This window comes from Bactrocera tryoni, chromosome 3 (assembly GCF_016617805.1).
Source record: "Bactrocera tryoni isolate S06 chromosome 3, CSIRO_BtryS06_freeze2, whole genome shotgun sequence".
In the NCBI taxonomy this organism is placed as follows: Eukaryota; Metazoa; Arthropoda; class Insecta; order Diptera; family Tephritidae; genus Bactrocera; species Bactrocera tryoni.
The window spans coordinates 2,138,285-2,164,196 of NC_052501.1; the positions used below are offsets into that span (position 1 = coordinate 2,138,285).

A 25,912-nucleotide genomic window follows, 5' to 3' on the forward strand; every position below is an offset into this window, starting at 1 on the left:
AAGCATTTATTGTATTTCTTTTTAAATTCTCAATATAATACTATTTTTTAAACTACATAATCATGTTATAGACAACGAATAATGACTGATTGTTTTTGATTTTGCCTTGTGCACTATTTTGTCACTTAACACACGTGCATAGCTTTGTAATCGAACTATGGGAACTTAAAAATGCTATACGTATATTCCTACTATACACAATAATTATATTCGAATTTAAAATAATTGCGCAGACATAAAAATGTGCCGTCATTAACAAAATTGTGCACTTTTGATTATGCTGGTGTTGGTTAAACTCTTTCAAGGTGAGAATTTGAAACATTCGAAATTTTATAAAAAGAAAATCAGATTTCAGTTATGTTGAGCGCTGATTTTCGCATAGTTGCAGGAATGCCGAAGATGTTTATATGAATATTCTAAAATTTCATATTTTTCAGTACAGAAAATCTCCATTTATGTTCGGATGATACTGGAAGACAGAAAAACTAACTATAAAACGCTTTGAAATCAGCCTCTCATAGAAACCAACGTATTAAACTGGCAATACATTAATTTTACATACAATTTTTAGTATTGGAGATAGAGAGCACTTGGGTTCTTATTTCTAAAGTTCACACATTCTTATCTTTTTTTGGTAATAGGGTGTGTTATGGTGTTTTTCGGTTATATATATATTTTATATAATGTATAATAGATATATATATAAATGTATATATACATATATTGGAACTTTTAGTCGAACGTTTAACAGAGAATGGTTGTTTGCAAATAGTTTTTCTAATTTTGATTTATATATTTTATTGCGATAATCTAGAAATGCAACAAACTTTGAAATTCAAATGTGCTTTTTAGCCATTTTTCTTCAATTCTAACAGTATTTGCGCTGCTTAGTACCACATTCCTCACCATGTTTTTTTTACAACTTTATGTTGTAGTTTAAATAAGCTTGTACTTTCACGTCTTGCTTACGACTGAATTGCCTAATGCTCAAATATTGTATCTTTACAAACATGCACTCCTACTAAGCTACACACAAAAGTCTCGAATATATAAGCAACATTCACTACACAAAACACACCCGAGGATTTCTATATACTTATTTTATGCTCGCTTTAGTGGTAAACTGAGCTTCACGCGCCGTTGAGAGTTCATGGGCTGGACTTTTGAACAAGCCGAAAGCAAGTACGACACACCGGCACCGGCTTCCCGCTGTCCTGCCCGGGCAATGGTATGCTCTTGTCAATACAGCGTTCACAAAAGATATCGCCACACTTCCAGCAATGGGTCTGTGCAAATGTGGAAGTGAAATACGTATTGTAAGCATTGTAAGACCTTGTTATACATACCTTCTTACTGAACTGATCGAATGGCGTTGAGCATGAGCAGGCCGTCACGCTGCGCATTGATTTCCAGTCCACAGCCACGGAATTTATCTCCTCCTTAATGTTCGTGGAGTCAATGCGTTCATTCAACTAATTCAAAATTGTATTCAATGATTATATAATGAGTTACGTAAAACAAAACTTTACCGAAAGATTTGCAAAAGACATGCCGGCTGGCTTAAGCGGATGATCATCATCAGCTGAGGATAGTTCGCTCATCTTCTTGTCGTAATTGTACCTGTAGAAATTGCGAATGTAATTACTAGCTTTATTTTACTTTTATCTAACTGGCTAACGCACTTGTTGTCATTGATCTCCGAAACGGGCTCCTTATAGGATTTAGCTGTGGCATCTTGCAATTTCCTTGCGGATTTGGAAATATAGTTTTTGAAGCTTGCAATCCGCTATAAATATATCAAATGTAAGGGCAACTAAATCAAATGCGTAAGCAAATTGAATTTTCACCTTTGTTAAATGCTGCACGTGATCCTCCAATGAAGTACAGTGATCCTTGCTCACAAGCAGCAAGTCGCTAAGCGGTTCACGTGGATGTACGCCACTTTCAAAACGACTGAACATGCCGCGCCAGAATCTGGTGGAGTATTTTATAGTGAAATTTATTTATACTTTTGCGCTTTTGATTATTGGTCATTACTTACTTAATGCATTGCGGTTGCAGATTGGGCTTAATAGTTTTATCGACATCAGGTTTGTACAGTGGATTAATATATTCGTTCAAATGATTAGCCATGAAGCCCCATAGAGAAAATGTGCGTTCTGATAGTTTCAAGTCCAGGCGATCCTTCTCGCAATTGCCCACAAATGTTCCAAACTGGCACGAGTGCACATGATCGTGTAGGATAAGCAGGAAGCGTTCGTTGAACTCAAAAGCATCACTACGTTGGTTCATTAGTTGCCAAGTGCAATCCAGAAATTGTGTGAAAATAGGTGAGACCTCACGCGGATCAGTTTGCACATGACCACAGCGCTCGCTGAATTTATGTCCAAATGCTAGCCAGTCTTTTTCAATTAGAGCCTTTAGAAGTATAAAATAAAGAAATATAGATAAAAACATTAATCAAATTCAACACTTACTTGAAACCCCTTAATGGTTCTGTAATAAGGATCCAACATCAACGCAGCTAATGAGCAAACCTGTGCTGTACGATCCCATCCGTCCGAACAGTGAACTACAACCGAGACACCTTTATCGACCGCGTTCGCAATAAAGCTAGGTAAATTCGAAAATATAATATTGCATTAGTTGGATTAAGTGAATTTTGTATGCCAGATGTAGCAACTTGTACAAAACTAATCCAATTACCTGGAGGTATCCAAAATAGAGCGAATATTTTTTAACCAACCAGATGATTCCAAAGAATTAAGAAAGCCGCTCATGGTGGGTGTCTTCTGTTCACAAGCCTCAATCAATTTCTGTAAGCTGCTTCGCTGTACATGTATGTTTTCAATGCCGAGAAAGTGAAATTTGATGTTCTCATAAAAAGCTTCGTTTTCGTAGCCTTTTCCAGCGGCACGATTAGCCATTGCGTTTATCTGTAAGAGAGTGAACACAATTACGAATTCGGATGGCGAAAATAAGGATAATAATAATATTGCTAATAATATGACTCATCTGAGAGGTGATTGAAGTCTACGCGGCTTTTCGTTTGATGTCACAGATTACAGTTAAAATGTATCGCAATTCTAACAAAATAAGTTGGGGTATCACCGAACGTTGTCAGGTGCATAAGCCCAGTTAGTCATATGCTTAGAGCGAGTTTTCACCCGATTTTATGCACCGCTATAAGGAAATACGCTCTCTCAATTTTATTGAGATGTTGGCCGATATATGCAATATAAAGTCACTCGGAAGCTCGAAAGTCTTTATATTAGGTATATGTGTTAAATGGGAAGTAAGCGTGGCTGTAGTTCGACTTCGCCCATTTTCACACTGTAACATAAAAATGTCAAAGGAATCCAAAATGTTGGTTGAAATCGATCTGACGGGTCTCGAGATATGTGTTCTCACAAAAAAGTGGGCCATGCCCCGCCCGTTTGTGAGTGTTTGTGTTTAAAAAAATCCAACTAAACTCTGTGCCTGATTAAATATTCTGGTGAAAGTTCTTATCAAGACATATCAACATTCGGTTTCGAAACAACGTTTCTGCCGAAAATGTAGTTACATATATAAGACTTACCACCCATTAGATTTCAGAAAAATGTTATTTTATCCAATGACATTGATTATTTATATGGAAGTAAAGGCCAGGTGACTGTTAGGTCTATGGGAATACACCCAGAATCATATTTTATAGAGAACTCTTAGGGGCATTTTCCAAACTTAGATGAGTAATGTTTTATGCTGGTATCACAACAATAATACATTTACATACATATACATATATTTACATATTTTAAACTAATATCTAATAGCATGGCATCTTTTGAATAAGTGAGCAGATTGATACACATTTGTATAGTTTATTTGCAAGTGCAAAATAAAATTGTGTACATTTAATCATGTACATATTTGACGAAGCAAACACGTTTTAAGTGCTCGACATCCCACAGGGAGCACTTGATGCACCAACCGCCGCGGTATCTAAATAAATGGCGCTTGTCTGTCTGCACTTGTGATTGCTTGTTGAAATATGTTCCGCAAATTAAACACTTCTAGCATGAATATGCACATACAAAAGTACACTTACAATAGTACAAAGGCCACTTACCCGGGGTCGAGTGTCCACAACGTACATATAGTCGGTGTTTGGATTTGTTTTACGAATCGCCTCCAGCATCTGTTCATCTTCCAAACAGCGTGCACTGAAACCCGACAGCGGCTGGCTGCAGCGACAAATGGAAGCCTGAATGCAAACAAAAGAAAGAGAAAAAAGGTTAAAACAAATATCACAAAAGTAAGTTCCGCAACGAATATTTACTTAGTCGGCTGTGCCGAAATGTACCAGCAAGCCTAACATATCAAGGAAGCAAAGGGTAACCTGCACTGTGTTTCCGAGAGCTGTTTTATGAATGTTTTATACAAAAAAAACAACTATTCCTATAATAATAATAATAAAAATCGCATCTAGAGCTCTGATTTAATGCTTCTAACACACACTGAAGTGGAGATGTAGCAAATAAGTTTGCTGGGATACCGCCAAGGCAGGAGTATTTATATAAATTCATACATACAAGATACCCACCAAAAGCCGCATACAATATTTATGGTGCGGATGTGTTAATATTTTATTCGCAAAATTTTCAAGGCCAGCAGGAACAAGTCTTTTCATTGTTTTATAAATATATAATTATCATTGAAGAAATATGCAGTATGTATATATTATAGTATAAGTATATGTTACAAACAACAAAAACGTTGTAAGCAGAGCGTAGGTCTCGTCTCAAATTGGTTTCCTCATTCGTAATTTATTAGTGGCCAACTAGGTAAAGTGAAATGAAATGAGTCAAAGCACAACTGAGAACAAAGTGAATCCAGTTGTAGACACACTGGCCAATGGCAGAACTGGACCACAAACGGTTGAGTTGTCATCAAATAATATGATTAGGTGACCCATATCACACATCTTCCAACACAAAGTGTTCAGTGGTGTCACTTTAAGGAAATAACGTTTGTTTCAATTGATGTCACATTATTCCTGCAAGTATTTCCGTCACTGGTGGGCGCAGACTTCCACATGTTGTTACAACGAGTATAGAGAGTTGGAACTTATTTAATGCAACTAATTCTTGCTAAAGATGTTATGTTTGCTTATAAATAATTACTCACCTTATTCGAGTGCAAATAAGTAAGTGCCGGTAAACGACCTTTGGAGCGAAAACGGGAACTGCCGATCAACATGGCTGTGTTGGCCTCCTGTGGCACGTAAACATGCCGTGGGTACGTGTCACATAACTCATAGTTCATATTCAATGTGCACAATGTCCAAATTTCGTTCGGCACTCGCATACGCTTGAATTCGCTTTCCAATTTGAAGAAATCCCAGCCTGATGTCTTTGGAAAATCATCTTTGGCTGGCTGATAGTTGAAGCAGTATAACTTGTTAATGGAAACTGCAATTAAAAACTCATTATTTAGATTAATGAACCATAATGTGAGTAGTTAGCAAAGTACAACCGTTATGCATGTATATAACTGTAAGCACACATAAAAACATGTACACATATAAACGTATTCCGGTGATAGCGCTCACATTTCAACTGGAAACCACTCTCACTTTGCTTAACATCCGACTTATTAAGGATGTGCCTTCAATTCGCAAACAAGTTCTGATTCTTTTACTAAAGGAATTTTTAATTTATTCCAAAAAAAAGGAAGCCTTTGATCACACATTGCTTACTTCGGGCACTGGCAAACTAAAAAATACTGTTCTAAAGCAGTAATTTTATTTTTTAAGCCGGAGGTTAAGGTTGAGCTTATTTTTGGGGAAAACCCTAAAAAGTGCAGAGCACAATTTGCGCTCCACCTTAATAAGACTTATATAACGTGAAATATATTTATGTCGGTAGGTATGTACATATATGTCACTTACCGGGTTGATAGAGCTTCGTTAATGATGTGTATACATCGTGACACTCAGAATCCTTTGGAATTACAAATGTCACCGATAGGAAAGTTTTGCAACGTATCAATAGCGGTGAACCTGTCGTACTCAAGGGTAATTTTTCAATGTTCGCAATGTGCATATGTAAAATCTGTGAAAAATGGATAAAAAAAAAAAGAAATCTATAACTGTATCTACATATGTACATGTGCAATAAATACCAAGTATAAGGTTAATGTTTGTTTGTCTTTATATAAATTGTTCTTCACTAAAAAGAAACAAGTTAATAGAATAAAATGGAATCAGATATTAAATAAAAATATTGTTTAGAAAAAATTTCGGGGAACTGTTTTGTTTACATCCTAAAAATGGAAGTTTATGCTACAAAAATACCACATAAACTATATTTAAAATATTAATATAATATTATAGACAGCATCCAAAAAAACAGTTAATTTATAAAATTGAAAATATTACTTTTAATTTTCTTACAAATTCAGGAAAACAACAGTTAATATTCGAAGTCACTTTGTGAAAAAATGCACCAAATACATTTAATAAATATATGTTTGTGTTAAAGCACAAAAAATCGCTTAACCTGGTCGCAACCGTACATTCTTACATCAAGAGCTGCACGACTGGTAGAAGCGCAACAATGAACGCCATCGCGTATACGTAACATAAATAGTTAAACATAGCGAACAAATGAGTTCAGTTGCTTTAGAGTAAAATTACAAACCAGCTAAGCGGCAGGATTTAATGACGTCCGCAAATAAACGATTCCGTGTTGGGTATGTTTGCAAGCACATGTACATATGCACCCACTTGTTGTTGTGCTCTATTCATGTGCTGTTATTCATGCGCTTATGGGATATTGTTTGGATTATTGTATTATTTTCTCAAAAAGCAGCACTATTGTGCCATTTCACGGCTTCAAGTGTTAAAAGTAGTTAAAATGAATATTTGAGTCTTTCAACAACGACAATAAGCTTGAACTGTTTTAATTAGGTTTAGCCTCGAAACGCGGTTGAATATAATGTAAAAAGAAACTGGAAAATAGTTTTTCTCAAAGAACACAAAAGAGGTGAATTCCGCAAAAAATCTGTAATCCTTTAGAAAATGTGTATTTTTCATCGTGCCATTTAAAAACGTTTGGTACTTGTTTGTTTGCCACACGAAACAAACTTATAGTAAGATCATGGAAAATTGGATTAAGCGTTAGCATATTTATATTGGCTATTTTGAAGACGACATAAAGATTTGTATTAAAAAACGTGAAAATGTATTTTTGTCTATCCGGGTCAAATTTGGTCAGATGGTACTCAAACATATGTAAATCAAAATTTATGAAATTTTACAATTTTTTAAGACCTCTCTCTAAATCTATATTTCAAAAACTGATGTCATCAATTCCTTCCAACCAATACCGCTTATACATATTTATACAATAATAGTGGCCGCAATAAGCACATAAATTATTCAAATTTAAGAGTAAGAAGCCCAACGCTCGTTTGAGAAGATATGCAGAGTGTCCTGTGCAGCACTTTAAATTGCTTTCGTTCTGCAATGCATGTTGCTACTGACCTATTTGGCAGCACTACGATCAAACTTGGCATCAGAATTACCCCAACAAAAAATAGTTGAAAAATGCTTAGCACAGCAGAAAACAAACAAAAAGAAAACTTGTGAACTTAGTAGAAGGGACCATGGCACAGCTGAGAGACGCCGACGCGTCACCAAACACACACTTTCCGTGTTCATTGTTTCTACAATTTGATTTCTTTAACATTTTCGCCCGCCATTTGAGTACACTTGAGTTTTGTGGCTTCAAGGACAATGGGAATTCGACGAGTGTGTGTGTGGTGGCCGCCACACTCACATTCAAGGAAATATACAACGATAGAAAACTTTCATTTGACAATGTTTCCCGTTATTACATTTTTATTTGTAAACAATGCAATGAAGTCACCAGAAAACCCACAAAACTAATTAATTTATTTGATAATAATCCACTCTCTGGATCCTTAAGGGTACAGTTTTCTTTGGTTCCAAAAATTCTTTATTTTGAAGTTGATTTAGGAAATATTTTCAAAACTTAGAAAAATCTTCGTCGTTTTATAAATAGAAATTTGCATAATTTTTATAGAAATACATACTAATATTGCGATAATTTTATTTGACTTCTCAGTTCGAATCACAACCTTTTTCAGGTCATGAATGCTCTTCTGATTGGTGTTCAAAAAATGTGCAACATGTTTTTATTTAGCCAAGGAACCGAGGGTTAAATGAACAATGACAATGTTCATAACAATTTAACTACAAAACTTTTGAAAATAATTATTAATAAGTTCAACCTTACATGTTACTGGCGTGACTTAATTATATGAGCACAAGTGTATATGTATATATACATACCCATGTTTCTTTATTGCTATCCGGTTCGACAAAAATCAAATGAGTTGCCGTCAAGTAGAGGGTGCCGACGGTGGGATTTTTGGCATTATATCGATCGATCATTCGCACATTTTCCACCTGCAACAACACATAATCAAAGCACAAATTATTAAAAGAGATTTTTGCCATACTATTGTATATAAGTTAGTTTTTAAATTAAATATTCAAAGTTTGTACAATAAATAAAAAAATTTCAGAAAACTTCGAAAAATTCAAGTGCAACCTAACATTTCATCCTCTCTTATTTCCAAGGATCTAAGTGGAAAAAACGTATATTATACACACATACATACATATGTCGTAGACTCCCTCAGTTTTATTATTACATTTTGCTTCATGTGACAAATATTTAAATTAACATCAACCTAATTAACTCAAATAAGATATATGTACATATGTAATTTAAACTCAACCAAAGGTGATAAATTTATTATTTTGGGTATATCAGGAAAAATCAGCCAAATAATCGGAAGTCAATGTATTAGGGATATGAAGTTTGGAGCAAAGTCTAGACTAATTTAATTCATATTAATAAACATTCAGACGGAAAGTCAAAAGTGATGCAAAGCGCTATGTCGGGTATATAAGGATTAGGGGAATACCTGGACTGATTATATTAGCTTTTGCCTTTACTTAACTATACTCGACAATGTTTGGGCAAGCAATTTTATGAAGATAACTCACACACTGTGACTGTGTAACATAAAGTCTGCTAGAATAACGAATAATCATACAGGTTTGTCCGGAAAGTGATAAGACTGAGTCGATTTAAAAAAAAATTATTGAACCAATCGTTACAATTCTTTTAAAACTTTCAAAATAGGCTCCTTCTGCGTCGATGCACTTGGAAGATTGCCTCTTTGATTTCCACTTGCAATTTCTTGCGCATGTTCAAGTGTTCCGTCACAATGTCAAGAACCACAATTAGTCGACGGTCTGAGTTCAAAACTTTGTGCACACGAGTCACATTGTTGGTGTTTGTCGAACTCCCAGGTCTCCCAGCACAGTCTTCATCAGCGATGTTTTCCCGGCCCTCCAAAAAAAGGCCTGGTGCCACCGAAGTTATTGCTAAAGCAACATCTGGGTAAGCCTGCTTGATCATTCAAACGTCTCTGTCGCAGATATACCGAGTTTCACACAAAATTTAATCGCGTACCTCTGCTCTAACGAATGCTTCATTTTCGGCTTGCATCACTCTCGGATACACGTCGCGCGAAAATGTTTGTCCTGACTCTCGAGGTGTTCGGAGACTACTGACCAGCCGCTCGTTCGTTAGCTAGAAACGTCCTCTACCGAATCCAGTCGGTGCACGCATGCTCCGAAGTACAGTCGCGGCGGAAGAAAATTACTTTACGGACAAACCCTGCATACAGTATATAGGTTGGGATAATTCGTGGAGCAATTTCACACTTTTTTGGAATTAAGGTGTAGTATATCCAATTTCATAAGATCACATAATTTTGCTAAGACATCTTTCTTATTGACCGATATACGCTATAAACTCAACCGTTAACTTGAAATTCGTATATTGTAGAATAATTATTGGCTCGGTTTTATCCATTTTAGACGCAAGAATAAATTGTTATTAACGAGAGACTTAATTTATTTAAGCTATCTAACATACGTCATATAAGGTGTTGACTCAATAAAATAGTTGAACATTTTTCTATTAGGTATGGGATATATGGTTTCCAACTTTCATTAAGATACCTCACAGATTTACGATATTTCCGATAAAAAGTCAGCCATATGCACTGGCTATTTTTGGACGTGAGATAAGATATGTATCGGGTGATTTTTTAAGAGCTTGATAACTTTTTTTTAAAAAAAAACGCATAAAATTTGCAAAATCTCATCGGTTCTTTATTTGAAACGTTAGATTGGTTCATGACATTTACTTTTTGAAGATAATTTCATTTAAATGTTGACCGCAGCTGCGTCTTAGGTGGTCCATTCGGAAAGTCCAATTTTGGGCAACTTTTTCGAGCATTTCGGCCGGAATAGCCCGAATTTCTTCGGAAATGTTGTCTTCCAAAGCTGGAATAGTTGCTGGCTTATTTCTGTAGACTTTAGACTTGACGTAGCCCCACAAAAAATAGTCTAAAGGCGTTAAATCGCATGATCTTGGTGGCCAACTGCCCATACATCCCGAAAAATGCACTGTTTGGTGTGGTTTGTACGCTGGTGGAATCATTGGACCGTATTTTTTCAAAGATGCTGTTGGACGCAACGTTACGGTGAATGGCGATCGCTATCGTTCGATGCTAACAAACTTTTTGTTGCCAAAAATGGAAGAACTGAACTTGGTTGACATGTGGTTTCAACAAGATGGCGCTACATGCCACACAGCTCGCGATTCTATGGCCATTTTGAGGGAAAACTTCGGAGAACAATTCATCTCAAGAAATGGACCCGTAAGTTGGCCACCAAGATCATGCGATTTAACGCCTTTAGACTATTTTTGTGGGGCTACGTCAAGTCTAAAGTCTACAGAAATAAGCCAGCAACTATTCCAGCTTTGGAAGACAACATTTCCGAAGAAATTCGGGCTATTCCGGCCGAAATAACTCGAAAAAGTTGCCCAAAATGGACTTTCCGAATGGACCACCTAAGACGCAGCCGCGGTCAACATTTAAATGAAATTATCTTCAAAAAGTAAATGTCATGAACCAATCTAACGTTTCAAATAAAGAACCGATGAGATTTTGCAAATTTTATGCGTTTTTTTTTTAAAAAAGTTATCAAGCTCTTAAAAAATCACCCGATACCTTAAATGTACTATTCAATAACGGCATTGTAAAATTGAGATATGTAGGAAGTAGGCGTGGTTGTCGTTTCTAAGATGTAGGATTGGTGTGCGAAGCGAAGCCAACACTTATTTTCAACAAGTATGGTTGAAATAGCTTTAGTAGCTTGTGAGATATACACATTAAACTTAATAGAGGGTGTTTAACTTATTTATGTATTATATTCCTTCAGCAAGTTTCTACAGACTATAATAGTTTAGATATAGGGTATATATATAAACGATCAGGATGAAGAGACGAGTTCAAATCTGACTGAACCTTGAGTAAAAATTTAGATATCTTAATGAAACTTGATACCCATGTTTCTCGGCATCGTAAGGCGGTTGGTATTGGGTGGGCGTAATCGGAGCACGTAGTACGTCTCGCCTCGTTAAGATATCTCAATTTAACTCATCTTGTCATTCTAATTATTTATATACATACATATACATATACATATATGTATGATATTTATTTTAGTTCCTGGAGTTACTAACGAACGTTGGTTCTACCGAATATCTGTGAAAATCAGCGATTTTGAATCAATCCCACGAGCTAACCTAAACTAAGCACCGTTGGGTGAGCAAAACTGTTATACTCTGTTGCGAGAGTATACAAGTAGATATAACTAATAAACAAAGAGATGAAAATAGGAATTTAAAATTGTGGAGGTAAAATTACAAGTAAAAGTATCAAGAAATTATAATATTATATAGCCATATTATATGATGTATATGCTTATGTATATGAAAAATCTTCTTTACAGCCTTACGCTAGCAGACTACTACAAATGGTTCAAAATATTTGTAGTTAAAATTTATGAGTTCATCAAAGTAGGTGATTGAAGTTTTAAAAGCTATTGGTGAAAGCTTCAAAAGGATACTTGGAAGAATTATGAATGGGGAAGTTCGTACGAAAAAGTGTGCAAGTGCGTGTGCATGTGAGTAGATATGGAAGTATTAGTGCATGGACAAAGTTAGTACTTATGCACGCCGATAAAAGTTGGTGCAAATGGCAAAAGTGGATTAAAAATGCAAATTTGATGACAAAATGTTCAGTAGTAACGGTCAAGTAACAAGTTGCATGAAAATTGCTCACAATTTCAAAATGGACGTGGATAGCTGTCAAAAATACTACTTCTACTGCTAATACTAAAAATATTTCTGCATTTAGAGAACGAGCCGATAGGTTTGGTCTACAGCTTAGAAAGTATTTATCATTTAAATAGCAACGGAGTTTTTCACTGATTAAGAGTATTCTTTCAACATTTCCTTCACCATTTTATGATCGTATATGTTCATATATTCGATTGTAGGTATTATATTTATTGGTATTGAAGCTTTAAATTTAATATGAATTTGGAAATGATGATAAAAAGCATAACTAATACCTATTTGGTAAAGAATTTTACTACTAAATTGAGTATATAGTTAATATTATTTTCGAACGTTATGACTTGAAATATCGGATTTTTAAGTTCAATTTTCAACTTGATTACACTTTAATTCCAACTTTTGCTAATGAGCAATCCTTAGAATTCAACAATAATATCATATGGCTTTTATGGTAACCAAGATAAGAATCCATACGTTAAGTATTCAATCATACAAAAATTCCATTACAAACCTTTCGAATCACTGCATTGCCATTGTAATATATAGGCGGCTCATTAAACTCTTCCTCAATCCACGAGACGACTTTCTCGGATACAAAAGGTGGTACGGGCACACCCCAGATGCGTTTATTCTCCTCTGGTTCTTCAGTTTCCGGCGAGATGTTGTCAAAGTTTAGACGTAATGAAGATGTTGGTGAAAGAGAGCGTTCAACTTCATTAAACTTATTCATGAATTTCGTAAAATCCATTCTGTCCGCGGTAATGGTATACTACTTAATATACTATTTGGATACAGAAACCAAATGTTTTTGCACGGCTGCACAATATTTGCACACACTTTGGTCAGCAGTTTATTTAATCAATAATTATATTAATATACATTTGTATATAGAGATGAGTTAAAGCCAAAAAGTGGCTTACAGATACACAAGTGAAAATTCGCTTAAACTTTGGCCCGAATGACCGAGGGCAATAACACCGGTGTAGTCAAAATATATACGTTAACTAAGATGACAAAAGGTGAGTATCGACCATTTCAATCAAATTACAATTAAATACTTTCACTTTTGAAAACACAAGCGCTGTACAGTTTTTGTGAAGGTGGGAGTGATTGCACTGGTCGGTTTGGGTGTTGTTTTAAATTGAAAAACCCGATTATGGGAGAGGAGCGAACAATCGAACTTATTTCAATGCAAAGCACACACCATTTTCCGATGACTGTTGTGTCATCTTGCAACGCTAGAATCGAACTCAAGAATTACATGGAAAGCAAAAGTCGCTGAGGCGCCAATTCTTTTAAGAAGAGGGAAATTTCCAGTCGAAATGGAATCTCTCCTGGAATACGAATCTGAGAAAAAGCCTTTAATCGTTTCAGCTTTCCGTTACCAATAATTTAAATACCTTTGTGAATAAAATAATACTAATTTTTGAGAAAAGTTGTATGTAATTAAAGTTAAATGTGTTATAGTGGCAACAAATTCTGTTTTACAATGGAAAGTTGAGGAATAGAACAAGCAAACTTGAGCATGCGCATCACAGTAAATGTTTATACAAGAGCGCAACATGTTGCACAGAGTATAATAGGATTGTTCAAAATTTGACTTTAGGTGTGGGTCTGACCACATTTACTCCAAGAAATGTTGCTATCGCAATAATAAAGTCATGACTTTGAAGCTTGTTAACGTGATAAATAGTTATTATCAGTATCTACAAATGCATATCACAGCGAATTTACTAAGGGTGTCTTTCAGCCAAAGTCTTCAAAATGGGCAAATCCCAGAAATGTGTTCTCACAATATATAAATATCGGTTCATAACAATGGTTAAATCCTAAATCTGAAAACATTACAGCCAACGGAAAACTTAATGGATCTTTTCAGCTTCGCTATTTTATCTATGCAACCTTCAAGACGACTTATGGTTTCTTAATATGAGAAAAAGATCTTTTATAAAGAACTTTACATTGGCTTTGATCTTTCTATTTTTATTGGTTTGAATGTTGTTTCCACGACAGTCGGGTTTACGTTACTGGAGCGGACATCGACTGTCTACAGAATAGCATTCCTTCAAATTTCTTAAGGTATGTTGAATATGCCGATCTGAATAATATGTTCGGAAACTGAAGCGTTGTCTTGAACAAAAATATATGCCAAATTTGGTGGATGAATTATACAAGACTTGAATTCGCTTGGTTAGTTTGTATGATAGCTAAGTACTATAGTGGTTCGATCTGAACAATTTGTTTGCAGAATTTACTTCTTGGTATACTTACTATACCTTGTTCAGGTTATAATAATTAGCTACATAAAATACTATGCCGTAATTTATATGCGAAGTGGTATATAACTTCATACACAAGGTAAAACATATTAAATAGTAATATATTTTGAAGAAAAGTATGTCTCGCACTACTGGGAATACCTTTGTCTGCATTAATACGTTTAGGCTGATCGCATAAATAAATTTGAAATGGAATTTATAAACTGTGATTAAATGACTATTTATCATGTGGTATTAAGTTTTGTAATGTTTATAGCAATGTAAACACATCTGTATCTTCACTATCGCATTCATTATTGATTTTATTATCCGCTGTAGCAAACGCAAATACAACACCTGTAGATAACGATTACACAAACAATATTACTGTAAAATTGTTAAACAAATTTTCAATGCACTTGTTTTTATGGCTTTTTCGTTTTTCACGGTGTTCTTTTTCAAAACCTTTTTTTTTACAAATCATAACTTAGTTTCATATATGTATATGTACTTAAAAGACTACAAATGATGACTCAACTAACCAACCGGTGTTGGCCGCAGGACATTAAAACATGCATTCAGATCAAAAGCCTTGGGAGCGGCACAATAAACAATATATATATATATATATATATACATATATAAATAATATTTCAATAATTGTTATCTGTACCTTAGCTAATTTAATGTCATCCATGGTCCTTGAACTTGGAAGTGTGTTAGGAAAATATTACAGCACAATATAAGTAGGTATATTATGTTTTTCACTTCCAGCTGTTGAAATACTATTTTTTTCGCAAAGAACTTTCACTTGAAAAGGTGTTTTAGAATGGTAAAGAAAATAACTTGCAACATTAATGTATATACAGTTTGAACTAATGAAAGCTTTTATCACATTTTTAATTCCAATAATAATATCGAAATCCGTATATATTTTATTTAATCCGAGAGCAGAATTTTGCAGAAGATACGAAAAATTTAGATCCCGACAAAGTCAACCAAACAATCGGAGAACGTAGATTTACATTTAATCTGCATTCTCCGAAAAAATAAGCGACGAATAATCAGAAGACAACAAAACGGATGACGTTTCATCTGTCAGTACCAGAGAACGTAAATTATATACGTTCTCTGAATTCAACATTTCAATAATATAGCAACACTACTTTTATGAGGGTTGAAATTTTGTTTGCTAGACATCACTATTTTAAAAATTTCTGTTAAAATTCAAATAAAATAATTCCCAATGTGGGATTTTAACGAGTTTCTGAACCTTGAAAATTTCCTTTAAGTTCATGTTTGTAGCAGAGAATGTAGAATATAGAGAAGGTTAATATAGGAAGGTATTCTACATTCTCTGTTTGTAGCGTTAGGTAGCATTGCAAACCTCAAAAGATTGAAAATATTGGCTGAATGTCGCAATCAGTATTGCTTACAATTTGACTGTACTTGCCTCAGCAGGTGGAAAATTTGTTGAAGAAATTAAAACAAGTGATTCCCAACGACACTCTGGTTCAATGTCAGTAACCGCCTAAAGCTCCAATTTCTCCTGACCAAGAACATTTAATACCGATATCACTGAGTTTGTAACACTTAGATTTAGTCGAACCCTTCATTTAACTTACACTGACTTATTTTAGAGTATTATCTCTTCAAATAAGCATTAATATTAAATAATATTGAAAAATTTATTACACGCCAATTCTTGTTTTAAACAGCTTAGAATAGAAACAGAATAGAACATAAATAACAGAATAGGCAAAAATATTTCTTTTCTACTTTTATTTTACCGTGAGCGTAACATACATAAAATTTCATAAAACTGTCAAAACTTTTCGAGAAAATTTGCATTAAAACATACATATACATATATAAAAAAACAACAATGGTACATATGATAATATGTATTATGTATGTTTATGGTATACCAATATCGATACTGTTATAGTGGAATATGCAAAAGGCAAAAACGGTAAGGCACAGATGTTAACCACCAGTTACATACATTTTTTTGTATGTGCAAAATTCAAAAAGTCATTTTCGCATTCCAACATATTTTGTCCAAATGCCTTTGTTGTCGAAATATGATTTATTGCGGGAACAGATAATAGCATTCTTAAAAATTGCAGCATATGCTTCTGGAATAGCACTATTCTTGTACAGATTATATAGAAACTCATAGATCTGAAAAGGAATATTTAAGAAATATTAACGATTTTTTAAAAAATGCTATAAATTACTTTTGCTTCTTGATCCTTCCAAAATATATGCTCACACAGAAATTGCATGCTCTCTGGGAAAAGTGCGAAGCGATCTTTGCGTTGTGTGGCTACAGAATCCAAATTACCAAGAAGAACGGCGCAGCCGGAAAGTACAACTACAGCTAAAATGAAAATATCTAAAAGATACAAAACTTTATCTAATTTTTCTTTGTTGGACGATTCAGCCAAGAGCGCTTGTATTTGCAAAAACATTTCCATAATCCAGTTGCAAGACTGTTCATCGCTTTTAAAGGCATATAAAGTTGAAACTAGGTGACGGAAAAAGAATGACTGCTCCTCGCGACGAGTGGCATAAGCATCTATGATAGGTGCAAGCCACTTTAATGGATTGGACAACTGAGTGTTATATAACACTAAGTAGCACCTTATAATGGTGGCCTTTTTTAGTTTACCAATTGGCGTTTCCCACCAATTGGCAGGCGATGTGAGACCGTCAATGGAATTGGGATGTAAAACGGATACTACCTCTGTATATCGCTCAAATAACTACAAATAAGAGTAGAAGAACAACCTTATTAACACAATCAGAGAAGAAAAAAGAGACTAGTTACCCTCGAATCCAGATCCATAGAGTCCATATAACGTTCAATAATAAGCGTGAATATATCGAGCACTTCTGGGATGTCACATTTGCCTAAGAATATGTATTTCACACTGTCTATGAACTTTTCAAAAAGGCAGCCTGCAAAATATATGTAATTTCTTTCAGCTTTAGTTTGAAATAATAGCTTAGCTTATTTTCTGATCATACCTTCTGTAAAACCACTCAGTTGTGATTCCTTGAAACTGTATATCGCTATTTTTTCGGCAAAGTTCTTTAAAATTTGCAAGCTAACTCCATTCGAAATCTCTGGGAGCAAAGAAAACAATAGCAACAAGTCTTCTTCAAAACAATTCGGTTCGAAATCCACCAGGAAATTTTCCAGCAATCGTCGGGCAGTGCCAGAGTGTAGTAATTGATTCTTGGCGATCAGTAAGCAATATTTTCTTGCCTCGAATGAGAGGTGGAAAAAACTGTGAAGGAAACACCAATCGAGCGGTGGTATGGGTTTGGTAAACTTCTTCGATATTGCCCTTAGTGCATTTGTCACCACGTGAGGCTCTGTTACGTGATCGCCGAATCGTGTTTGACCTACTAAATAGTTCACTACGGCACGCAAGGGACTTTGTGGGAAGAGCCCTTGCAACTTGCGCGGTTCAGGCTTACCCTCAGGCAAGCGGTAAACGCCACTGCGATAGCCATTTATTTCAGCGTATATATGATGGGCGATTAAATCGGCCGCTGCGGCACCGCATTCGGGACGTATTTTTTGCAGAAGATGTACCCAAACCTCGCCTGGCACCATTTCCTGTTGCAGGTCAACGACCTCCCGTCCTCCAACGAACTCGCGAACTCCTGGTGTATCCTGGCGATATTGCATGGGTATGTGACGCATAGAAAGTAGCGAACCGATTTCAAAATTCTTTAAAGCACTCAGAGCTTCTCTTACCAATTCCGGTTCGGAATCGGAGCGACTCACAGTCAACCACAGTTGCTCCAACGCTTCGTCAACTAATTGCTCATACTCCAGGGTAGGGGTATGCAGCAACGGTATGTGAGCGAAGAAACGATAAAGCGATTTTAGGGCTCTTGTTCGACGTTCGTGCCTAAATTTACTACTGAGTACACGCCAAGTAGAAATTATATTCACAGTATGACTATCACAGAGCGCAACAATAGCGTCCAGGGCATACGAGGTGGCCAGATCACCAGCGTCGTCAGTGCACGAGTTCAGTGTGTCGGAGAGGTGTGAAACCAAATCGGAACCGTGTTGTGTAGGTCTGAGGAACGCATAAATTGATTTTATTTATGTATGCAATTAGGATTCAATATGTTTGTTGCTTACTTGTCATAGCAAATTTCACGGATGGTGTGTGTCTTGGCTATCTCGAATTCCCAACGCTTACTGCTGTCTTTCTGCGGTGTTGAGAGCAACTTAATTAAAAAGGGATATGTGCGTGGCTCGATGCGCCATAATCGCAGATAGAGATCCATACAAAATGTGCCATTTTCCGTCGTAAGATTTCGTACTGTATTTAAAATCATCGGTATATTATCCTGCAAGGGAAGGAATCAATAGGAATATTGAATATAGGAATGTTATCTATAAAGATTTCATTATTTAATTTACCTTAGACACGGCAAAACTTGGTAAGCCTCGAAGTAATTCCATTTGAATTTCTGGTTGTTGCTCACCAGCCAATTTGAATATATATGTCATTAAGAAGTCATAAGCAATGCCGCTATTTACTTTGATTATCTCTAATATAGCTTCATAAATCTTAAACCAGCAATCTATGGACGGTTCTTGCGATAAAAAGAGTGCGCGCAGGAACAAATTCAAACGCTGGCAGAACATTGAGTTCGCTTTTACATTCAGAGCATCGACAAATGTGAAAACATCTTTGAATTCAGACTCATCAAATGATTCGACAAGTTTAGCCAAATCGAAGGCAACTGCAATATCTGGATGGTAGTAGCGTACTAGTGCCGGTTTCAAGTCACTCGTGTGTACCTTCGTTTTTTCTACTAACTCCGTTTCTTTTCCTCGCTCAAGTACTTTGCGCACCACTTGATGGGCTAGTGCCAGACCTTCTGCGGGTATGAATGCAGTCTGAGACATCCACTGGATGATACCATCGAGACACATGTTCAGAATGTATTGATTCCCACAGCATTCCTGCACAACAATGAACGCGATTATGCGTAGCAAATCATGCAGATAATTCGGCGAGAGCAAGTGTAGACTTTCTGCTAGCAAAATGAGCAGAACATTATAATGGTGCACAGTGTGCTCGCGTGTACTATGCAACACACGCAGGAGACAGTGAAGGCTGGGACGCGGATCAATGCCATATTTGGTGAGGTTGTTCACAATTAACGCTTGCAAAATACTCAAATCAATAACGGTAGCAAAATCATTAACGTTTAGGCAGTGTTCAATAGCTTCTATTAGCAATATGCTGGAGAATAGGCACGTTGTCGACGAGTTGAATTTACTCCAAGAAAAAATTTCTTGCATGAGTTGTTTAGCGTCGTGGTTCGTTTTACTTAGAGATAATAGACCAGTCCAGATGGTCTTTGAATCGGGCAGTGTTTGAGGGTTGCAGAGTATGTAAAGGAAGACCGGGCGCAAATACTCAATACTGTGCACTTTAACCCTTCATTTAAAAACATACAATGTTATACAAAATTTCATTAGAAGAATGTTGTTATATATGTATGTATGTATATGTGTGCTTACTGTTGATCGTGATGATTACAAATGCCTACAATCTTATTGGCCACATCGTTCATATTCACAGCGGAGCTTTGCAACAAGGTTATAAGTGGATGTTGTTGCGTTTTCAAGCCAAATTGACATTGGAAGTTTTCGTTCTCCTTCAAGAGAGCGACTTTTCTCTTCAAACCAAGCAATAAAATACTGACAATTCCTTCCGTAATAGTCGTGTACTGCGTGGGACTGAAAAAATTATATTTTACAATTTTTTTTTTAATATAACGTTTTTTTTTAATATATATATTATTATAGTTATGGCTTCAATTAATAAGAGCCGTTAAAAACTTTTCTTTTTTCACTAAAAAGTTTTTTTCTCAAAATATTAAAAAAAAAAAAAATTTTTAATAAAAAGTTTTGTATTTTTTAAATTTTTTTTGGAAAAAAACTTTTTTATTGAATATATCATAATTATTTAAAAAATGCAGCAAAAATTTAATTTATTTAAATTTAAATTTAATTTAAAAAAACTGCAGGTCGGGGAAGAAGAGACTGATGAAACAATGGCTTGTCCTGGTGTGCAGGATATAAATACTTTCCGTGACCTAAAATGAAAACTTATGCGAAGTCCGTGAAGAGTAAAAGTGTAGTTATCGCACTACGAAACGTTTTGGAAAAATTTTTTTTTTTGCAAAATGGTGGAGGTTTGAAAAAAAGTTTCGAATTTTCCGTTTTTTTGTGGTTCGGAATTTTTTAAAAATAAAAAAAAAAATTCTTTCGAAAGCCTTTCGTAGTGCGATACCATAATGTATAAGAAAAGCTCTGTGTAAAATTTCATGTGAATCGGTTGAGTAGAACTTGAGATATCATGCACACCGTTTCTAGAAAAGTAGTTATGAGAAAAACGAGTTTAAAGTTTGAGAACTAGTCGCGCGCAGTCGGAGTCGGAGTCACAAAATGAGCTGTAACTCGGAAAATAATTTGAATTTCGAAAAATCCCCTTAGGGACATTTTCTTGAAGGAATCAATTTTCTCGAATTTCTAAACCAGAATACCCCCTTAATGGTTGAGAAGTATCAGTAATGTATAAAAACGGGTTTCGGATATGGGCGTAGTCCTAAAGCCATTGTATAAATTTTATGTTTCTGCTCACAACGGCTTGGTGATATTCTTATTACATACAATTATTTTATAATAACTTTTTAATACGCCAGGAAGTGGTGAAGGTTTTTCCGCTGAATAAATTTTCAATTGTTTCCTTGCTTTTCTCTAACAACTTGACTCAACGGTCATTAAAATTCAAGTTCAGTGCCATTTCTTATTCACGGAAGTTGGTTAGTGCCACATAACTGTGTTTTGAATGCATATCCTACAGTAAGGCTGAATACTCACACACACGAACATAAGAAATAACACACACATCTAAATTAGTTATAATATGAAAATTAAAATATGCTGTGGTAAATAAAAGTAATCGTTTTAAATCGGAATGAATAATTGGTGACGGAATCACAATTTTTACAAGCTAACGGTAGCAATGCATTCTTGCGGTAAAAGTACGTTGTACGTTTGTACATTCTTTGATAGTATTAACATTCAAAGAAAGAGTAAATACTGGTATTTATATACAAACATAAATATATATATATATATATATATATATATACGCAGTTATTTCAATTTTCATAAAAACGTGCGTGCGGCTATCAGATTAAGTTGCGCCATTTATTTATTTCACAGCACTATTCCTCCAAAAGACCGCCCACAGTGTGCCTATTAGTTTGATTTTCACAAGTGTATATGTACTTAGTTGGCAATTCATCACAGTATTTTGGAGTCATCGACCACATCACCAGCAGTGGATATCGCAATGGGGTCACCATGTCAGCAGGCAAGTCAATGCCACGTGTCAGAATACTTAATAACACACTTGAAAGTTACGTCCAAATTTGACGGTGCAGCCGACACGGCACACGGCCTGTCTGCTTTCTACAATTAATGTCGATATAGTGCTAGGTATGTTTGTACATCCATAGGAATGTGTGCATTTTAATAAGAAATTTCGCTTCGTAATGTTTGATAGTTAACACCTATTGTACTAATCTTCATTAGTGTAATTATTTATGTAACATAATTTGTTTGATAGTTAACACCTATTGTACTAATCTTCATTAGTGTAATTATTTATGTAACATAATTCGAAGTGTTCAGAAAACACAGCGGAAGCTTAATATGACGATTCTACTGCCATTGAGCGGAAAATTGAAACAATTACTACATTAGTTGGTGAAGGTTGCAAAAACAAGAAAAACTTTAACTTTGGTTCTCAAATAAAAAAGTTTTCCCAACAAGAGCTTGATTTTGATCGATTAGTTTGCATGGCAGCGTTGGGAGAAAAGAAGAATATCTTAAAACCTGAAAGATTTAGATGGCTGATTATATATATATATATATGTTATAGAGATTCCAACGTTTCGTTCTGGGTGTTACCAACTTCGTGACAAACTTAATATACCCTGTTTAGGGCATAAATAAGTGCCGTAAGACTATGAAAGAATAATTCCTGAAGTCCTTCTCTGAACAGCATAGCATTGAAGAAAGTATTATTAGTAATGTATTTAGTCATTACATTCCGTTAAATATTTCTTTCTGAAGAAATTCTAGACAAATATAGAATTTATTAAAAATAAAATAAAAATACTGCGGTTTTAGTAGATTTTGTGTAATGAATTTGTATATTATTCCCAAAGCTGCATTTTTAACATTTATATTTACTAATTAAAAAAACGTATTCTCCAAAAGTCGGTTTACGTAACAGGAGTTCATATACACACATATAAATGTACATATTAATGGACTTGGCTAATTATACACACATACATACCCATACCCAAAGTATAGTGCCGCTTACTTTAAATTTCTTAACTATGCAAAAAGACATGCAACGGATCAATGCTATAATGAGCAAAGTAATCGCACAAAGTGCAGCCATTTCAAAGCCGGCTATGCAACGATTTTTGTTAGCCCATAGCTTCAGCGGAAATAACGTTGTGGCGTAGTTTTGCGGAAGAACAATTGCACGGAAGAAAAAGGAGCAGCAAGATTGTGTTGCTAGAAGTTACAAAAACTTTCAGCCACTATGCTATGAAAGCGAATAAACTGGTGTAAAATATGCGCAGAGCCTTGAAGTCATTTGCTTTTGATTCGCACCCATTTCCGGTGCAAGGACGATATAAAAGAGAATACCAGGTGCCACTTCAACTAAGGACGTTGTGTGTTTATATGAGAGTACGCTTTTTGTTTGTGTAATATATGTATATTTACCTGGAGTTCGGCAGCATGGAAATTAGCATGGTTAGCACATTGGAGGCGTCCAAAACGCCACCCTCCACTAGCCTCACAAATGTCTGTGAGCTTAATAGACTGAGCTGTATAATATCCGATTTGCATTGTGTTTTTAAAAACTCAATTTCTTTAATATTTTGCTCCGATACTTTCTTTTCACGACTTTCGTTGATTTTTTTGAAAATTTTTTCTAAGCACGCGGAGATTTTCACTACCGACGATGCGTTTGTTATGTTTTTGAATTCATCCATTACTTGTTAGATATTCTGCTTTATCCTTTTTATACATAAATCTTTTAGTTGTGTCGAAAAGTATTTTACAACAAAATTCACATTCCTGCTCTAACGATTAGTTCTATATGTTGGCCAAAAAACTCAAATCTTATCCGCACCAAATTTGCAACCAATCTACTTGCAGCCCAAAGCTATACTCGCTTTTAGAAGTCTTCAATCGGGTTTTTCGCATTTAATGGTACAAGGCGCATGTCCTTTTTTACGATTGTGTTTGCCAACAATTAGCGGCTTTTGCGATACAAAACAAAAATCAGCTGATTTTGACAATTGTAAGTGTTGCTGTTTTTTCATTTAAATACAGACATTGTGGAGACTTGGCTACCTGGAGAACTACACACAGCGACATCTAATGGGTACTAGTTTTTCCAACTTCTTCTCAATTTGTACAATTTGATAAAATATAAACAGAGAACGTAAAACAATAAATAATAAAGAACGTAAATAATGAAATAAATATACGTTCTCTGCATTAAGGTTAAGTTTTTCCTCAAAAATACATACATAGTATATACATATACAACAAGACCAAATTATAATAATAAATTTAAGTATTTCATATTCAAAAATTTAAAATTTTCAGTTGTCTAACTCGCATATTTAAACGTAGCAGTTTCATTGTCAGGTAAAACTTTTATCATCGGTAATTCTTTTGTATGGATATTTGTTATCTTGAAAAATAGTCATGAAATGTTAGGGAGCACTCATGTTCGTGCTTTTTTGTTTTAAAAAAAAAGCTTATCTGCGATCGTCAAATGATCTAAAATGATTGTTTTTCTGTATTAAATTTTAAGAATTAATAAATTAGTAAAAGAAAAATTGTCCATCGTCAAAAATAGACCCAAAATTTGAGCACGAAGGCAGACATCCCCTTTCATCGATTTTTTTTGGCAGTTTCAATTGGCCGAATCAAAGAAGTTGAACTTAACCACACGTGCCAAATCAGCAGGGAAACTTTTGGTCAATATAATTAAATGCTATTTATCGAATGATAACTCAGTAAAGAGGGTTAGAAAGTTGCCAATTAAATTAGCTGACGTTAGGCGATTTAAAGTGCAAAAACCGGGGACAAGTTCAAATCGCATTGGCTAACTGTCATGCTAACTGAAATACATGTTTGGTTTTACATGTGTGTATATGTATATGTATAAGTGTATGTACCAACGGATGCTTTTTTAAGTTTTCAGGAGAAATCACTTTATGTCTTCTATTAAATTACGTGTTCAAAAATTATTCTCAGTTCTTACATTTCACTGAATGGCAAACAGTAGGAAAACAAAACAAACAAACAAAAAGCCAAAAAAATGGTGGATGCATAGAACTATTGAACCACTTATGTACATATATCAAATTATTAATGACTTTTTAAATTAGAATTAAAATCACTGAAGTAGTGGATTTTATGTTCAAGTATGTACACAAATTCCTGTTTAGAAGATTTTGAGAGCCTCTTTGGGAATAGTTTAATTGGTGCCTTTCGTGTCATTTTTCAACGCTCTTTAAGACTGAGTATGTTACTAATACTTTTCCGACTTTTTCGCTGGGCTTCGGATGAATATTTACAAAGCATGTCATTTGTTTTGCGGCTCCATTCATCTTCTTAAACGCCCTCTATACATTTTGTTGTTGTTGGCAAATGAATGCAAATGATGTACACATGGGTACACACATGCGGCGCTCTATTATTTTGGTAATGAAAAGTATTTGCATTAAGTGACCAAAACATTCCACAGGCGTTACATTGCCTGTAGGAAAAGTGTGAAATAGAGAGTGTGTGACAAAAACTAATGTTAAACGTAAATTTCGAAAGCACGAAATAAATTGATTTTAGCAGCTGAGAATTTCTGCGATGGAGTTAGATTGAGGAAATAAGTCAGGAGGAAAAATTAGCAAAGTCCAGCCATCCGTTATGACCGTCATAGTCGGAAGTAGAGTTTGTAATATAATCGCCCACCAGCTAGTGAGTGCTACTTGAGCATTTTCTATCGCCTAAGCACTGATCAGGCCCCGTGCCTGCTTTTCTTTTATAGAGCTTGCTAACAGCCAGCTCCCAGCGAGATTACATTATGACTGTTAAATCACATCACATCGCGCTGCGAGCGTCATCCAAGCACTGGCCAGGCACCGTGAGCCAGCTAACAGCCAGCAACCGTTGAAATCTCTCGTGACTTTCAAATCACT

General features: G+C 35.2%; 2 protein-coding genes across 3 annotated transcripts; both read right to left on the reverse strand.

Annotated features, from left to right (window-relative positions):
- Positions 1 to 248: 248 nt before the first annotated feature.
- LOC120770536 (myotubularin-related protein 8) lies at positions 249 to 15,572 on the reverse strand. 2 transcript variants are annotated; one of them, XM_040098091.1, is made up of 13 exons: positions 15,231 to 15,572; positions 8,360 to 8,476; positions 5,933 to 6,095; positions 5,170 to 5,453; positions 4,112 to 4,246; positions 2,707 to 2,936; positions 2,478 to 2,613; positions 2,042 to 2,418; positions 1,848 to 1,974; positions 1,683 to 1,786; positions 1,530 to 1,620; positions 1,347 to 1,472; positions 249 to 1,286 (listed from the first exon to the last, which is right to left on the reverse strand). In XM_040098091.1, the coding sequence occupies exons 1-13, from the start codon at positions 15,252 to 15,254 to the stop codon at positions 1,149 to 1,151; spliced, it is 2,052 nt and encodes a 683-aa protein (XP_039954025.1). In that variant the 5' UTR covers positions 15,255 to 15,572; the 3' UTR covers positions 249 to 1,148. The 2 variants fall into 2 exon arrangements, with proteins under 2 accessions (XP_039954025.1, XP_039954024.1); XM_040098090.1 differs by lacking the exon at positions 15,231 to 15,572 and adding an exon at positions 12,811 to 13,562.
- Positions 15,573 to 16,364: 792 nt separating this feature from the next.
- On the reverse strand, positions 16,365 to 23,954 carry LOC120770535 (focadhesin). Its single transcript, XM_040098089.1, has 8 exons — positions 23,421 to 23,954; positions 20,124 to 20,342; positions 19,011 to 20,040; positions 18,726 to 18,937; positions 17,591 to 18,660; positions 17,391 to 17,521; positions 16,798 to 17,325; positions 16,365 to 16,741 (listed from the first exon to the last, which is right to left on the reverse strand). The coding sequence occupies exons 1-8, from the start codon at positions 23,690 to 23,692 to the stop codon at positions 16,592 to 16,594; spliced, it is 3,612 nt and encodes a 1,203-aa protein (XP_039954023.1). The 5' UTR covers positions 23,693 to 23,954; the 3' UTR covers positions 16,365 to 16,591.
- Positions 23,955 to 25,912: the final 1,958 nt, after the last annotated feature.

Bases quoted from the DNA above. Each gene is read 5' to 3' on its own strand.
- LOC120770535 (XM_040098089.1), bottom strand. From the start codon at position 23,692: ATGGATGAATTCAAAAACATAACAAACGCATCGTCGGTAGTGAAAATC. The intron at 17,326-17,390 runs GTAACTAGTCTC...TCTTATTTGTAG, and splicing joins CTATGGATCTGGATTCGAGG to TTATTTGAGCGATATACAGA. The intron at 16,742-16,797 runs GTAATTTATAGC...ATTCCTTTTCAG, and splicing joins GGAAGGATCAAGAAGCAAAA to ATCTATGAGTTTCTATATAA.
- LOC120770536 (XM_040098090.1), bottom strand. From the start codon at position 13,047: ATGGATTTTACGAAATTCATGAATAAGTTTAATGAAGTTGAACGCTCT. The intron at 1,473-1,529 runs GTAAAGTTTTGT...ATTTTGAATTAG, and splicing joins TGTCTTTTGCAAATCTTTCG to TTGAATGAACGCATTGACTC. The intron at 1,287-1,346 runs GTATGTATAACA...ACATTTGCACAG, and splicing joins TCGATCAGTTCAGTAAGAAG to ACCCATTGCTGGAAGTGTGG.